The sequence below is a fragment of the Ranitomeya variabilis genome, chromosome 5 (assembly GCF_051348905.1).
Source record: "Ranitomeya variabilis isolate aRanVar5 chromosome 5, aRanVar5.hap1, whole genome shotgun sequence".
In the NCBI taxonomy this organism is placed as follows: domain Eukaryota; kingdom Metazoa; phylum Chordata; class Amphibia; order Anura; family Dendrobatidae; genus Ranitomeya; species Ranitomeya variabilis.
Window position 1 is genome coordinate 443,582,159 of NC_135236.1, and position 16,931 is coordinate 443,599,089.

At 42.7% G+C, this 16,931-nt stretch overlaps 1 protein-coding gene across 1 annotated transcript; it reads left to right on the forward strand.

Moving 5' to 3' along the window:
* Window positions 1–1,022: 1,022 nt before the first annotated feature.
* On the forward strand, window positions 1,023–15,439 carry LOC143775050 (uncharacterized). Its single transcript, XM_077262878.1, has 3 exons — window positions 1,023–2,254; window positions 2,468–3,277; window positions 15,399–15,439. Exons 1-3 carry the CDS (start codon window positions 2,251–2,253, stop codon window positions 15,437–15,439), a joined length of 855 nt encoding a protein of 284 aa, XP_077118993.1. The 5' UTR covers window positions 1,023–2,250.
* Window positions 15,440–16,931: the final 1,492 nt, after the last annotated feature.

The window sequence follows — 16,931 nt, forward strand, 5'->3', positions numbered from 1 at the left end:
GCGGGAGCCTACAGGTTATCGCTTACCCGGGTCCGCCAAGCCTCTGTGCGGTGTCCGAAGGGAACGGCAGAGTCGGGGGCCCGGAAGCAGCGTCGGGGGAAGTCCTGTTTTCAGCTTCCCCCCTCGTCTGGCAGGGACGGCAGGGCCGGACCGTGGCGTTTCTGGGGGAAGGCACGCCGCCCTGGATCGTCCACACGCGCGCGACGCTGCGGGAGCAGGTCGGCGCTTATAACCCGGAAGTGATTTGAGGACTTCCGGAGGAGGCCGGGAGGAGGAGCGCGGGACTTTTAAAAAGAAGCAGCGCTTGGTGAGTGTGTGCGGCAACATGTCTTCCACAGGAGACGCCGAACACCGACAATCAGGAGAAAGGAGCAGCAGCAGATCTCATGGTGGAGAAGTGACACGCGGGCAGCAGGACCCTGGCACGTCACGTCACACCTCACCCCCTCAGAGACCGGTACTCTAAAGTTCTTCAGCCGTGGTGAGTTAATATCTGAAACCATTTGCTGATACTGCTGTCTTCTATATTATGTTTTGTTATAGGGCAAAAAGGTCTCAAAGACAAAACATAAACAGTGCGCATTATGCACAGAGCCACTACCTGACGCTTATGTAAAGAAGTTATGTCAGAAGTGTATATGCCAGACGCTAGAGGAAGAGGCCCCCCTCCGCGTATCAGATTTGAGAGAAGTTATTAGGGAAGAAATTAAATCATCCCTTAAATCTAGACGACGTGAAAAAGACAGTGGAGAAATAGAGTCTGACTCCACCCCTTCGTTACAAGAGGGCGAATGCTCAGAGAGTCCATTGCCATCCTCCTCAGATGAGGAAGGAAGGCCTTGCTTTTCTATCGAAAATATGGAGACTTTGATTAAAGCTGTCCGTACAACTATGGGTATGGCAGACAGTAAGGAGCCGAAAACAACCCAGGAAATTATGTTCGCTGGTCTGAGCCAGAAAAGTCGCAAAGCTTTCCCAGTGGTTGATACTGTCAAGGATCTGGTCAGGCGGGAATGGGACAAACTAGATAAGGGGTTTTTACCTTCGGCCGCAAAAAGAAGGTACCCCTTTGAGGATGACACCTTATCCCAGTGGTTGAAAATCCCAAAAGTAGATGCGGCAGTTGCCTCTACCTCAAAAACAGCGTCACTACCATTGGAGGATGTGGGTCTCCTTAAAGATCCTTCAGACAGGAAGGCGGACATGCTTCTTAAAAAGGTGTGGGAAGCATCATCTGGAGCCTTTAAGCCTGCGATAGCAGGCACCTGTATGGCAAGATCGGTTATGGTCTGGGTTACTCAGATGGAAGAACAGCTTAAGGCTAAAGTACCCAGAGATAAATTGTTAAGCTCCCTGTCTCAGGTCAGAGAAGGAGCAGCTTATCTAGCAGACGCATCGATTGACTCTCTAAAATTGGCTGCAAGATCGGCGGGGCTCTCAAATGCAGCTCGACGGGCCCTTTGGCTAAAGACCTGGAAAGGTGATGCTCAGGCAAAAGCCAAATTATGCTCCATTCCATGTAGGGGTGAGTACCTATTCGGCCCAGTGCTGGATGACATCCTTGCAAAGGCAGAAGACAGGAAAAAGGGATTTCCTAAAATATTTAATCCCACTTTTAGGAATGCCTTCAGGAGACGCATACCCTTCAGGAAATTCCAGTCAGACCAACAGGGATATAATCGGGACTGGGAGACGTCGGACCACAAGAAAAAAGGTGGATACTATAAAAATCCTCCATCCTTTTCGAGACGTAGACGTAATTACAGATAGAACAAGTCTACCAGTAGGAGGAAGACTAAAGTTCTTCACAGCGGAATGGAGAAAGATAACATCTAGTGCCTGGATAATGGGGGTAGTCGAGTCAGGATTAAAATTAGAATTTTTGAGAACTCCCCCAAATCATTTTATTATTACATCACTGGATACTCAGGCCCAACAACAGGCCTTGGAGTTAGAGATTCAACAATTGCTCGCAAAGCGGGTTATTGAAGAAGTACCAAAGCATCAGGAAAAGACGGGTTTTTATTCTCCCCTGTTCCTAATCTCTAAACCTGATGGGTCCTTTAGGACTATCATAAATTTGCGTAAATTAAACGAATATCTTCAATACCGCGCCTTTAAGATGGAATCCATCAAATCTACAGCTAAGCTTTTGTTTCCTAGGTGCTACATGGCGGTTTTGGACCTAAAAGATGCGTACTACCATCTTCCAGTTCACAGAAATCACCAGCAATTTCTCAGGATGGCAGTATGGGTAAACCATCAGCTTAAACACTTCCAATATTTAGCAATGCCCTTTGGCCTGTCCATGGCCCCTAGAATTTTTACTAAGATGGTTTCTGAAGTAATGGCCCATATTAGGGAAAAAGAAACCCTTGTGGTGCCCTATTTAGACGATTTTTTAATAGTTGGAAATTCAATTGCTCAGTGTACGTCTAGGGTAAATGCCATAATATCGTCCCTGCAGGCACTCGGATGGATAGTCAACTGGGAAAAATCAAAACTGGAACCCACAAGACATCAGGTGTTCCTAGGAGTTCTTCTAAACTCGGAAAATCAGACATCCTTCCTACCAGAAGACAAGAAGCTGAAGATCATCCAAAGGGTCACGGCCGTAAAGAAAGCTCCAAACTTAAGTTTAAGAGACGCAATGTCTCTGCTGGGATCTTTGACGGCATGTATATCAGCAGTAAGATGGGCTCAAGCTCATACCCGGATGCTCCAATACGAAGTTCTTCAAGCAGAAAGAGATCTTCACGGTGCGCTAAGCAAAAAGTTCAGTCTATCAACCGCCACTCTTCACGATCTGACATGGTGGCTCAACCTGGCGCATTTGTCAGAAGGAGTTCTCTGGAAGATCACTCCGGACAACGTAGTTACGACGGATGCCAGTCCATTCGGTTGGGGAGCCCATACGGGAGACAGTCTGACCCAAGGACGGTGGTCGACTCAAGAATCCCAGAGATCCTCAAACCTAAGAGAGCTTACTGCAGTCAGGCAAGCTCTTCTTTGCTTCCTACCATCCCTGAGGAACTCGCATGTACAAATACAGACAGACAATATGACTGTGGTGTCCTACATCAATCATCAGGGAGGGACAAGATCACGATCCCTGATGATTACTACAGCTCAGATATTGAGTCTGGCCGAGAATCATCTACGATCCCTGTCGGCAGTTCATATAAGAGGAGAGTTCAATATACAGGCGGACTACCTCAGTCGCCATTCCCTTCGTCAGGGAGAATGGGCCTTAGACCAACACATATTCGGTCACATAGTCAGTCTGTGGGGTCTACCAACAATAGATCTATTTGCTACCAGAGAGAACAGAAAAATCAGGAGGTTTGCATCACTACAGATGGCAGACCAACCATTCATACTGGATTCCCTTCGCGTCCGTTGGGACTTCCAGCTGGCGTATGCCTTTCCCCCTATGTGTCTACTTCCGATAGTTCTCAGGAAGATCCGGGAGGAAGGAGCCAGAGTAATTTTAATTGCTCCCTTCTGGCCCAGGAGGCCTTGGTTTTCTCTCCTAAAAACAATGTCGGTGACCGATCCCTGGGTGTTGCCAGTGGTTCCGGAACTCCTTTCTCAGGGTCCATTTCGTCATCCAAATTTGGAGACTCTTCACTTAACGGCTTGGAACTTGAGAGGGAGCTTCTAAGGGAGAGGGGGTTCTCTAGTGCCTTAATAGCTACCTTATTAAAAAGCAGGAAGGAGGTCACTACAAAAATCTATACAAAGATATGGAAAAAATTTCTTATGTTTCATCAGCAACCGTTAGGAGATAAGGCTCCAATTTCAGCTATTTTAGAGTTTCTCCAGAAGGGCTGGGAATTAGGTTTAGCAGTGAACACTCTAAGAGTTCATGTTTCAGCCTTGGGAGCTCTATATAACAGTGATATAGCTGGTAATAGATGGGTTGCTAGATTTATTAGGGCATGTCAGCGTTCTAACCCAATCCATATTGTAAGAATTCCCCCTTGGGATCTAAATTTAGTGCTTGACGCATTGACCGAACCTCCCTTCGAGCCTCTAGACTCTATTTCAATAAAGAACCTAACTTTGAAAACAGCACTACTCTTAGCATTAACATCAGCCAGGAGAGTCAGTGATATACATGCTCTATCTGTAGATCCTCCTTACCTAATGATTCTCCAGGATAAGATTGTCTTAAAGCCTGATCCTGCATACTTGCCGAAGGTAGCAACTAAATTTCATAGAACTCAGGAGATTTATTTACCATCTTTCTATGAAAATCCAGCTTCAGAAGAGGAGAGGAAATATCATTCCCTAGATGTTAAGAGGGCAATATTAGAATATCTGGATAGGACACAAAGCTGGAGACAGAGTAGGGCTCTGTTTATTTCTTTCCAGAATCAGAAAAAGGGTTCTGGTGTCACGAAGAGCTCTATCGCCAGATGGATTAGAGAAGCTATATGGCTTGCCTATTCAGCCAAGGGAGTAACACCACCAGAAGGCATCAGGGCGCACTCCACTCGGGCCATGGCTACATCCTGGGCGGAGAAGGCAGATGTCCCTATTGAAATGATATGTAAGGCGGCAACGTGGTCATCACCTTCAACCTTTTATAAACACTATCGCCTTGATCTATCAGCTAACGCTAGCTTACAATTTGGCCGTTCAGTGCTTAGTGCTGTAGTCCCTCCCAGTTAATAGTCTTTGAAAGTCTCTCGTTGTGGGTGCTGTCGTGGCGATAGGAAAACCGGTTTTTACGTACCGGTAATAGGATTTTACAGAGTCCACGACAGCACCCATACATTCCCCCCCTGTAATTAGTTACTTATTCCTGCACTCTGTTTGAGGGTGTGCTTTAGAGATCACTCTATAGAGGTGGTGGCATTTAGTAGTGTTTAAGATAATGTTTTCATGTACTGATTCATTGGCGGTATCCCTTGTACTCTGGAACACAAACTGGAGGGCGAGGGGGACCGCCCCTTTTTAACCTGTAGGTTCCTGTCCGGAAGGTGGGCGGATCCCCTCTCTCGTTGTGGGTGCTGTCGTGGACTCTGTAAAATCCTATTACCGGTACGTAAAAACCGGTTTTCAGCAATGAATTCTTTGCTTTGTTTATGCTGTGAACTTGGCAAAATATTGTGTAACATTCACTTTTGAAAGGTTGTGGAACGTGCAAACCCCCCACCCCCCAAGCATCAATTTTTTTCAGTTGTTGCACCGAACATCAATCAAAAGGGGTAAAAACAATATACCATACAAGAAAGACAGGCAAAAGATTAAGAGTACAAAAAAGTGTAAATTAAACGATAGTACCCCTGTGACAAAGGGAAAATGAAATATCAAGAATTGTTACATTTCCTTAATCTATTTGACATCTGTTCAAATTGAAGCTCCTTTCTACAGCTAAACTGCACACCTAACACAATGACAAACTGAGTATTTTATTATCACATATTTAATTATTAAACCAGAAAAAAAATATTCTGCCACACAAGAATAAATAACATTTTAATTGCTTTGGCATATTTTTATAAATTAAATGAATGAGACATTTTTTATTTTTTTTTAAATCCACTATCCTCCATTATTGCAGGCAGGGAAAAAAATAATCATGACAGTAATTTTGAGACGGCACCTCGCTCTTTGATCCCTGCTTCTGTGAATTGAATCGAATGTGTTTACTGTTATTGTCAGTGATAATTTCTCAAGGAAATAGAGAAATTAAAAAATAATAAAATAAGAACAAGTGACTTAGTTGTTCTTTCCGCTGTCATGAATAGATGTTATTTCAGATTTTCTCGTTTTATGATGACAACTTCTGCTGTACCAGGTTTTGTTTGTTGATTGACAGAACTAATAATGATAAGACAGCTAAAATTAAGGGGATTAGGAACAAAACCTGCACAGCTTGTGAAGAACATCTTCATTCTTATTATTTTCTTCATGTTTTATCAGAATTGAGTTGAAAAATTCCTGTTTCTGTTCTGTTTTAACATCATTTAAATATATGCTTTTATAGCAGGCACATGAACCATAGCAATGTTTAGAGCACAGATATTCATTGACTTCAATAGGGAGAATTTGGAGCGTGCAGTATTTCTGTAGATGAGCCGTGTCTATTGCCTATTGTCAGTACTGTGATCATGTGCTAGACCCCTTCACACCTGTTTCCAGTACATGTGGTATCTGTTTTATCACGGATCACGTACCCATAACCTATTGTGCCGTTCACATGTCCACATCTTTGCATGGCCTGTATATGTCTATGCAAAACACACAGTCATGTCTGGGGTTTTTTCCGGCAGCACGGCTGACGAGGGCCAATATAAGTCTATGGAGGAGAAGCTTTATAACGTATTTCTTTATCCATCTGTGAAAAACACTGATGACACACTAATGGTAAAAACGGACACTCTGATGACACACTAATAGAAATAATTGACACATGGATGGACAACACGAATGACCCACTAATAATAAAAATGACCACAGGGATGGCACTGATGGTAAAAAGGGACACTCGGATGATACACTGATAACATACTGATAAAAATGGAAAACGGATGACACACTCATGGTAAAAACGGACACACAGATGACTCACAGAGGGTAAAAACGGACACACGGAAGACACAGAGGGTAAAAACGGACACACGGATGACAAAGGGTAAAAACAAACAGGGATGACACAGTGGGTAAAAACAAACACAGTGGTGACACAGAGGGTAAAAACAAACACAGATGACACACGGGGGTAAAAACGGACGCATGGATGACACACAGATGGTAAAAACAAACAAACGGATGACACACAAAGGGTAAAAACAAACAGATGACACTGAGGGTAAAAACAAACACAGATGACACAGAGGGTAAAAACAAACACAGATGACACAGAGGGTAAAAATGGACACACGGATGACAAACAGAGGGTAAAAACAAACAAACGGATGACACACAGAGGGTAAAAACAAACACAGATGACATACAGAGGGTAAAAACAAACACAGAAGACACACAGAGGGTAAAGACAAACACAGGGATGACACAGAGGGTAAAAACAAACACAGATGACACACAGAGGGTAAAAGCGGACACACGGATGACACACAGAGGGTACAACCAAACAGATGACACAGAGGGTAAAAACGGACACACGGATGACACGCAGAGGGTAAAAACGGACACTGATGACACAGAGGGTAAACCGGACACACGGATGACAGAGGGTACAAACAGACACACGGATGACTCAGAGAGTAAAAACGGACACACTGACGGCACACTGATTGAAAACAAACACTGACGACACTGCTATCGGTTTTTCACATATGTTTTTATGCGGACATGTGAAGGAATCCTTAGTTACGCAGTCCTCAACATTGAAATTGCAGCACTAAGAAGCAAATGTGGTATTCACAGGATCGATAGATATGCTTGTGATATCCATATAGTAGAAATCTGCACACTCCACTGAACACTATAAAATCAAGCAAATAACATATTTACATGGGTTTAGGAGATGATAGCAGCGGCAGTTATCTGTATGCTAATAGAACACATCAGTATGTAAAAAAAAAAAAAAAAAAAGTTGAAGATAAGGCAATCGCCAAGCTGTGTAAAAAAAAATCTTTTATTTAGAAAAAGCGCATATCCACAGAAGAGAGTCGCAAGGTGCAAGACCCTGTCACTCTCTTCCGTTGATATGCAGTTTTTCTAAATAAAAAGTTTTTTTCATACTTCTTCATGATTGCCGTATCGTCTATTTTTTTTTTTTTTTGCAATGTCAATGTTATGCTGGAAACAAATTTTTCAAAACATTACACATCATTTAGTATTTAGAATGAGCACCATGAGATACTTACACACCTTGGCATCCTATCTATGAGGTTATTAATGGTTGTCTGTGGAATGTTCTGCCATGCTGAATGCACTTGGACATGGAAATCATTAAGTGTCTGGCCGTAAGATTGGCTCCACGACCAAATCAATGTAATGCTGATCTGATAGTGTACCTGGAATAAAGAGTAGAGGGGTCCGGTAATACATTATGTCACTCCCCCATAATCCTTACAGTAGGACCAGTATGATGTTCTTTTATGAAGGCGTCTTCATGGCATTAACCATGTGGTCTCATCAAATTCGAAGAATGTTTTACCTTTTATTCAAGGGGTAATGTTTCTCCTTGCGGAGAGTGACATGTCAAGCCTGACATGCCAAGGCGAAGAGACTTTTAAGTCTTGCAATGCTCCTCTGGAAAATATGCAAATTGAAGTAGAATTGCAATAAAAGGTAAACTGAAACTGTCTTCAGAGAGGAAGAGGACTAGAACTCTAGTGCCACCTATTGGAGGTAGCAATCCTTAAAGTCAATACTGACCCTGTAACAAGCCTTGCCACATGACTTAGGATAAAAGTTTTGGCCTAGTCACAAGTCATTGGGCAAGGCTCGATATAGGGTTGATATTGACTGTTGGGATTGCTACTGCTAATAGGTGGCACTAGAGTTGGAGTCCTCTTCCTCCCTGAAGAGACAATTTACCTTTTATTGTAATTCTACCTGTGGTGAGAAGAGATTACATAATTATATAGGTTGAAAAAGACACAGGCCCCTGAAGTTCAATCTTTCTCCAACAACTATGCATTCTCTATTGTTGGAATATTTATAACCCACAATGCCATTTGTTTTGAGAAAAGCATTCAGCCCTATTTTAAATGCTGTTATAGTGTCTGCCATTACTATCTCTTGTGATAGGGCATCCTACAGTCTGATTGCTCTAACTGTAAAGAACCCTTTCCTATCTAGCTACAAGTATTGTCATTCCTCCAAACATGGTAAATATCCCCTGGTCGTTTGTAAGGTCCTTGGAAGGAATAAGTCATGTTCCAGTCCTCTATACTGACCATACATATATTTATAAATATAAATCTGATCGCCTCTAAGGCTATGTGCACACGTTGCGTAAAGTCCTGCGGATTTTTTCGGACTGATTTTGGTAAATCCGCAGGTAAACCGCACTGCGTTTTATTTGCACATTGAACAAGTCTGTAGGAACCTGTTCACACCACCAGAAAACTTGAAGACACAAAAGAGCACAGTGAGGTCAAAAATACTCTGTTGTAAAAAAATCACAGTAATCAGCAAGTGCTAGTCAAAAGATGTAAAGAAAACAGGGTATTTAGTTGATACGTTTTTTTGCAAAAAAATGTATACTAAGCTGCTCCACCAAATCGTCAAGGTATACCCTTATAGAGCAGTCCTAACTAATGTATAGAATCCCTATCTGATGTATTTAAAACCTGATCATCTGTATAGTACCTGTATAAGCAGGGTTCAGAGAAGGACTATCCATGTGGACATGCAGGATGGAACAGCTTAAATGCAAATGACCCACAGAGGAGTGGTGGACTCCCCAGTCTTGTAGAAACAAGAGAACAATTATAGAACCAGAAACACATGGGCCACTTGCACATTGAACAAGTCTGTAGGAACCTGTTCACACCACCAGAAAACTTGAAGACACAAAAGAGCACAGTGAGGTCAAAAATACTCTGTTGTAAAAAAATCACAGTAATCAGCAAGTGCTAGTCAAAAGATGTAAAGAAAACAGGGTATTTAGTTGATACGTTTTTTTGCAAAAAAATGTATACTAAGCTGCTCCACCAAATCTGTGGGTCATTTGCATTTAAGCTGTTCCATCCTGCATGTCCACATGGATAGTCCTTCTCTGAACCCTGCTTATACAGGTACTATACAGATGATCAGGTTTTAAATACATCAGATAGGGATTCTATACATTAGTTAGGACTGCTCTATAAGGGTATACCTTGACGATTTGGTGGAGCAGCTTAGTATACAATTTTTTGCAAAAAAACGTATCAACTAAATACCCTGTTTTCTTTACATCTTTTGACTAGCACTTGCTGATTACTGTGATTTTTTTTTACAACAGAGTATTTTTGACCTCACTGTGCTCTTTTGTGTCTTCAAGTTTTCTGGTGGTGTGAACAGGTTCCTACAGACTTGTTCAATGTGCAAGTGGCCCATGTGTTTCTGGTTCTATAATTGTTCTCTTGTTTCTACAAGACTGGGGAGTCCACCACTCCTCTGTGGGTCATTTGCATTTATGCTGTTCCATCTTGCATGTCCACATGGATAGTCCTTCTCTGAACCCTGCTTATACAGGTACTATACAGATGATCAGGTTTTAAATACATCAGATAGGGATTCTATACATTAGTTAGGACTGCTCTATAAGGGTATACCTTGACGATTTGGTGGAGCAGCTTAGTATACATTTTTTTGCAAAAAAACGTATCAACTAAATACCCTGTTTTCTTTACATCTTTTGACTAGCACTTGCTGATTACTGTGATTTTTTTACAACAGAGTATTTTTGACCTCACTGTGCTCTTTTGTGTCTTCAACTGCGTTTTATTTGCAGATTTTGTGCGTATTTCACATGCGGTTTTACACCTGCGGATTCCTATTATGGAGCAGGTTTAAACTGCTGTTGAATCCGCACAAAGAATTGACATGCTGCGGAATAAACAACGCTACGTTTCCGCGTGTTTTTTTCCGCAGCATGTGCACTGCGGATTTTGTTTTCCATAGGTTTACATGGTACTGTAAATGCATGGAAAACTGCTGTGAATCCGCAGCGGCCAATCCGCTGTGGATCCGCAGCGTGTGCACATACCCTAAGGCGTCTTTTTTCTAAGATAAACTGCTAACATTCAATGGTCAATGTGAAAACTTCAGCATTACATGATCTTTTTTCTTTAGTTATAGATGTGATATGCATTACTTTAGTAGTGATATGGAATATTTAATCAAGACTCAAAAAAATCTTAAAAAATATTTTTACCATATAAATTTGATTTGAAGGGTTTTCCGAGACCCAAAATGAGTAAGGGTATGTTTCCACGGTAAGTAAACGCTGCTTGTTTGACGCTGCAGCATCAAACAAGCAGCGTCCAGATGTTCCAGCATAGTGGAGGGGATTTTATGAAATCCTGTCTCCACTATGCGTGGAAACCCGCACGCGGCGGCCCTGCGACTCCGGACATGCTGCGCGTCTTTTCAGATCGCAGCATGTCCGTACACCTTGCGGGGACGCAGCGTCCCCGCAAGGCATAACACAAGGCCCTATGGCGAGGGGTGCGATGATCCCGGATGTGTACTGTACACATCCGGCACCATCGCGTCCCAGAAAGGGGGCGGGGCTTAGCGCCGAGCGGCGATACCGCCGCCCCTCCGGACCGTGGAGCCATACCCTTACCAGTCTAGAATGGAATAAAACTAAAAAAACTGATTACGGGAAGTGACAAAAGAGAATGGTTTCACTGCTGTGAATGGTGTCCAAATGAGGATGACTGCTCAGTTATCGTCTACTAAGGCTACTTTCACACATCAGGTTTTCGCCGTCAGGCTGAATCCAGTGACTTTTGGGAAAAGAAAACGGATCCGTTGCAAATTGTGAAAAACTGATGCGATGGATCCGTTTGTTTTTTTTTGCCGGATCCGACTACCTGATATCTGGGCATGAGAGATAGAGAGAGAGCTAGCTCCGGGCATGCTCAATTGAAAAAAACTGAATCCGTTGCCAGATTCCATCATTTTACCTCACATTTCACCCATTTTTCGCTGGATCCGTAATTGTCCATTTTTTCGACGGACAGAAAAAACGTTCCTATGTCCGATATCTTCAGGTATCTGGGTTCCCTCTGCAGCTTATTCGGTAAGCGCTATAGCTTGCTGAACAAGGAGGGAGCCGAACATATTCGCGCATCAGTCTCTATCACCCAAAAAAATGTTTTCCCACCAGTGTTTTGTATACAGGTGATAATCCATAGACTGACTTCTTCCTGCTACTTTAGGATACTTTCACACTAGCGTCGTGCACTGCACGTCGCTATGCGATGTTGTGGTGCACCGACGCTAGCTGTGAAAGCGCCGCACAACGGGGGCAGCGGATGCTGTTTTTCAATGCATCCGCTGCCCCATTGTGAGGTGCGGGGAGGCGGGGGCGGAGTTCCGGCCGCGCATGCGCGGTCGGAAATGCTGGACACGACGCACCAAAAAACGTTACATGCAACATTTTTTGGTGGCGACGGTCCGACGCAACACGACGCAACCGTCGTACGATGGTTGCGACGTGTGGCAATGCGTCGCACTGCGTCGCTAATGCTAGTCTATGGAGAAAAACGCATTCTGCAAGCACTTTTGCAGGATGCCTTTTTTCTACAAAACGACGCATAGCGACGTGCAGTGCACGACGCTAGTGTGAAAGAAGCCTTAAAGACATGAATCTAAAGTAAGATACTCCTTGGACAAGTGATTGTGTGTACTGATCTCATGAACCCTATGATCATCTGACTGAAAAGTCCTATTGTTTTTAGAGCAGAACTAATGCTGCAGCTCATTCTCACACAATTTGATCAAAATATACCTTAAAAGTGTTGTTCCACAAAGTACATTTTAATCAATAGATCTTGGAATATCCATTGGTTCCACAATTGAATGTATTTGAAAAATGCTCCCGGGCTGACATAATATTATAAATATGCCCCTCCTATGTATTGTGTTGTTTGCTGAGTCCGACTATGTAGAGCTGCTGCAGCCTATGGCCCTGCATGCAAAGTACCTGGCCAGGTTAGAAAGCATATGTGAATATGCTGATCATGTGGCAGGGACTCTCAGCTGATTGTTTGCATCAGGGAAAGCATTTCCCTGCTTATTTCTTTTATTACAGGAGTGATTATTTTTGCTAGATCACTAGCCCTGTGAGAAATCAAGTCAGTGACATATGAGCTAACCAGGCAGCCCCCCGAGCTTGTATGTCTCTGACTTATTATATGGTAAGCTCTCAGAGCTGGGGACAAGGCTGAAATAATCGACCTGTGATAAAACAAACAGGGAAATGTGTTCCCTCACTCAAATAAGTATCTGTGAATTAGGCCGGAGACACACTGGTGCGAGATACGGCCGAGTCTCGCTGGTTAAAAGCAAGCTGTGGCACCTGCACTCCGGAGCGGAGCGTGCGGCCGCATAGCAATACATGGAGCTGCACGCTCCGTTCCGGAGTGCCGGTGCCACAGTTTGCTTTTAACCAGCGAGACTCGGCCGTATCTCGCACCAGTGTGTCTCCGGCCTTACTGGAAGTGTCTTTGGTATATTCATTTATTCTTTCTCACCTGATTAGGAGCTGTGAATATGCAACCATGAGATGCAGCAGCTCTACGTGGTCGGACACAGCAAATAACACATTACATAGCACGGGCACCTTTGTAAAACATATTAATATTCCAGGTTCTATTGATTAAAATGTACTTTGCTCATGGAAAAACCTTTTTAAATACCTCAAATTTATAAGGGTCCCATACACAGTAGATTACTGTCAGCCAGTTGCTATCTCTCGCAACTTCTTTGTGTACTAGAGCACTTGTTCTATGAGAGAACTACTGCCAAACTCCTCTGATGGCGACTTATCTCATCAAAAACAAAAGTACACATTAGATTCTCATCTATGAAATGTATATGGGGGCTTTGAAGACTAACCATTGTTTTAATTTTTATTTCATAAATCAATAGTACACAAACAAAAGGCAATTTTGTAATATATCTTATCAGAGAAATCTGCTTCTTTCTCTTCCTGAACTGATTGGTGACTCCCAATTTATTAGCAAAATCCATAAAATCTGAATTCAGTGAAGACTAATTTTCACATTACTGAGATGAGATAGGATATGACAGTTGGTGCTTTTAAATTCTATGGAGAGGAGGGAGGAGCTGGAGATAGACAGACATTCTGCTGCAAGTGTTCCTGAAATAACAGTTACAGTACTCCATAGAGTTTTATTAGCACTAACTGTAATCTCCTATCTCAGTAATGGAAAAACTTATTTTCCCTAAAGACAGATTTTACCTGTGAATTGAGAATTTTGAGAATCAGCCAATCTATTAGTAACAAGGAGTAAGAAACCCTGAAACGTTATCTCTGTATGGGTGTCCGGTTTAGTTAATATATAAGAGTTTTCTTCCTTATGGAGAGGAGCAAATGTCCATTTCTGGCAAATGAAGCTAAATGGAAAGATAAATAGTGACGATACTCTGAGGCTGTGTGCACACGTTGCAGATTTTCTGCGTTTTTTTCGCTATAAAAACGTGAAAAAAACGCATACAATATGCATCCCATCATTTAGAATGCATTCCGCAATTTTGGTGCACATGATGCGTTTTTTTCCACGAAAAAAAAGCATCGTGGTAAAAAAACGCAGCATGTTCATTAATTTTGCTGATTTTTTGCGATTTTCCCACTATATTATTGCATTGGGAACCTCCGGAAAAATCCACAAAAAAAAGCACCAAAAACGTGGTAAAAACGCAATAAAAAACACTCAAAAAACGCATGCGGATTTCTAGCAGAAAATGTCCGGTTTTGCTCAGGAAATTTCTGCAAGAAATCCTGAACGTGTGCACATAGCCTAATAAGATATTACAAGAAAATATTAATCCAAAAAGGCATTTTTCATTTGATTACATAAACCAAGACAATTGGGTAAATGATTTGCTTTAGGCCGGGATCACACATGCGAGAAATACGTCCGAGTGTCGCATGGTAATACCCGGCACTCGGGAGCGGAGAGTGCGGCCGCATAACATTACATGCGGCAGCACGCTCCGCTCCAGAGAGACGGCGACAATGCCGGGTATTAACATGCGAGACTCGGACGTATTTCTCGCATGTGTGATCCCGGCCTTATACAACTTTACTTCCTTCCTTTTTGCTCAGCTTAATAAATCCCATATTTTCAGAAACTGAAGGATTTAGTAATGTTATAGAACCTGTGTTAAAGCAGAATCATTTCAAAGAGGTAACGCACATGAATAGGGTCTGCATTGAAGGTGTTAATTTATATCTATGGCTGTTTTTCTGACCAGTAAATGAGAAGCAGCTGTTGGAAAAGCTGTAGGGTGCCGTACACTCTAACCATGGAATTAGAAAGGTTTTCCTGAGTAACTAGGTGAAGGTCTTTTGTTTGTAGTTAGAAGGCTTTTGTCCACAATCCAATGTAATCTTCCCTTTAATTTAGGCGCCACTGTCTAATGTATGGAGGTAATTAATGTTCCATCGATATCCAGAATGCTAATAGCTTTAATTAGTTTAGTATTCTTATCAACAAATGACACAATAAGCACGCAGGGTGTAACTGGCATGTTACATCAGAGCATCAGACACATTAATAATCCTGCCAACATAACAGAATAAGAATGCAAAAATATATAAAGTTTCATGAATAGTAATAAATGCACTTTAGCATATTGGAGAAATGCTTTATTTGTTGGGTGACATTTTATTAAAGCGTAATGTATGCTTTTGACCCAGTGCACTCAGATGTATCTTATTGTATATACAGAACATCGGTATTGGAAATGTGGCTACAATTATCTGCTGTAAAGATAAAAGCTAAGTATTTCCTTGCTTGTTTCAGTGTACTTCTGACAGTAAACATCCATCTAAGATTAACCCCTTAAAGGGAACCTGTCACCTCGTTTTTTCGGTATGAGATAAAAATACTGTTAAATAGGGCCTGAGCTGTGCATTACAATAGTGTACTTTGTGGACCCCGATTCCCCACCTATGCTGCCGAAATACGTTACCAAAGTAGTCGTTTTCGCCTGTCAATCAGGCTGGTCAGGTCGGATGGGCGTGGTGTCTTCCCCGAGATCTTGCGTAGTTTTCCGTTGGTGGCGTAGTGGTGTGCGCATGTCCAAGGTCCCGAATCCTGCACAGGGGTGTGAAAATAGCAGCGATGTCCGTTATTCCATTGGTGGTCGGTGGGCGCGGCCATCTTGCTTTGGCCACGCGTGCGCAGATGGCTATCGCGGCGGCCATTTTCGTGAAGCCGAGATGCGAACTCGGCTTCACGAAAATGGCCGCCGCGATAGCCATCTGCGCACGCGCAGATGCCCGCGGCCATTTTCCTGAAGCCGCGGCCAGCAGAGCGCCGCTTCTGCGCACGCGTGGCCAAAGCAAGATGGCCGCGCCCACCGACCACCAATGGAATAACGGACATCGCTGCTATTTTCACACCCCTGTGCAGGATTCGGGACCTTGGACATGCGCACACCACTACGCCACCAACGGAAAACTACGCAAGATCTGGGGGAAGACACCACGCCCATCCGACCTGACCAGCCTGATTGACAGGCGAAAACGACTACTTTGGTAACGTATTTCGGCAGCATAGGTGGGGAATCGGGGTCCACAAAGTACACTATTGTAATGCACAGCTCAGGCCCTATTTAACAGTATTTTTATCTCATACCGAAAAAACGAGGTGACAGGTTCCCTTTAAGGATCTGTTGTTGCATTTCCACTTTTGCATTTCCATTTCTTGCTCCCCTTATTCCCACGGCAATAACTTTTTTAATTTTTCCGTCAATATGGCCATGTGAGGGCTTGTTTTTTGTGGGACGAGCTGTACTTTTGAGTAGCACCATTGATTTTATCATATCCTGTACTGGAAAACAGGAACCAAATTCCAAGTGTGGTGAAATTGCAAAAGAAATGCAATTCCACAATTGTTTTTTTGTTTTTTTTTGCCATGTTCACTAAATGCTGAAACTGACCTGCCATTATGATTCTCCAGGTCATTTCGAGTTCTAAGACACCAAACATGTCTAGGTTCTTTTTATTTAAGTGGTGAAAAAAAATCAAAAGTTTGTAAAAAAAAAAAAAAAATGTTGCCATTTTCCGAGACCCGTAGCATCTTAATTTTTCAGGATCTGGGGCCGAGTGAGGCCTTATTTATTGCGCGACGAACTGATGTTTTTATTGATGCCATTTTGGTTTGTATACAATCTTTTGAACACCTGTTATTGCATTTTATTACAATGTTAGAGCGACCAAAAAAACTTAATTCTGGCGTTTCAACTTGTTTTCTTGC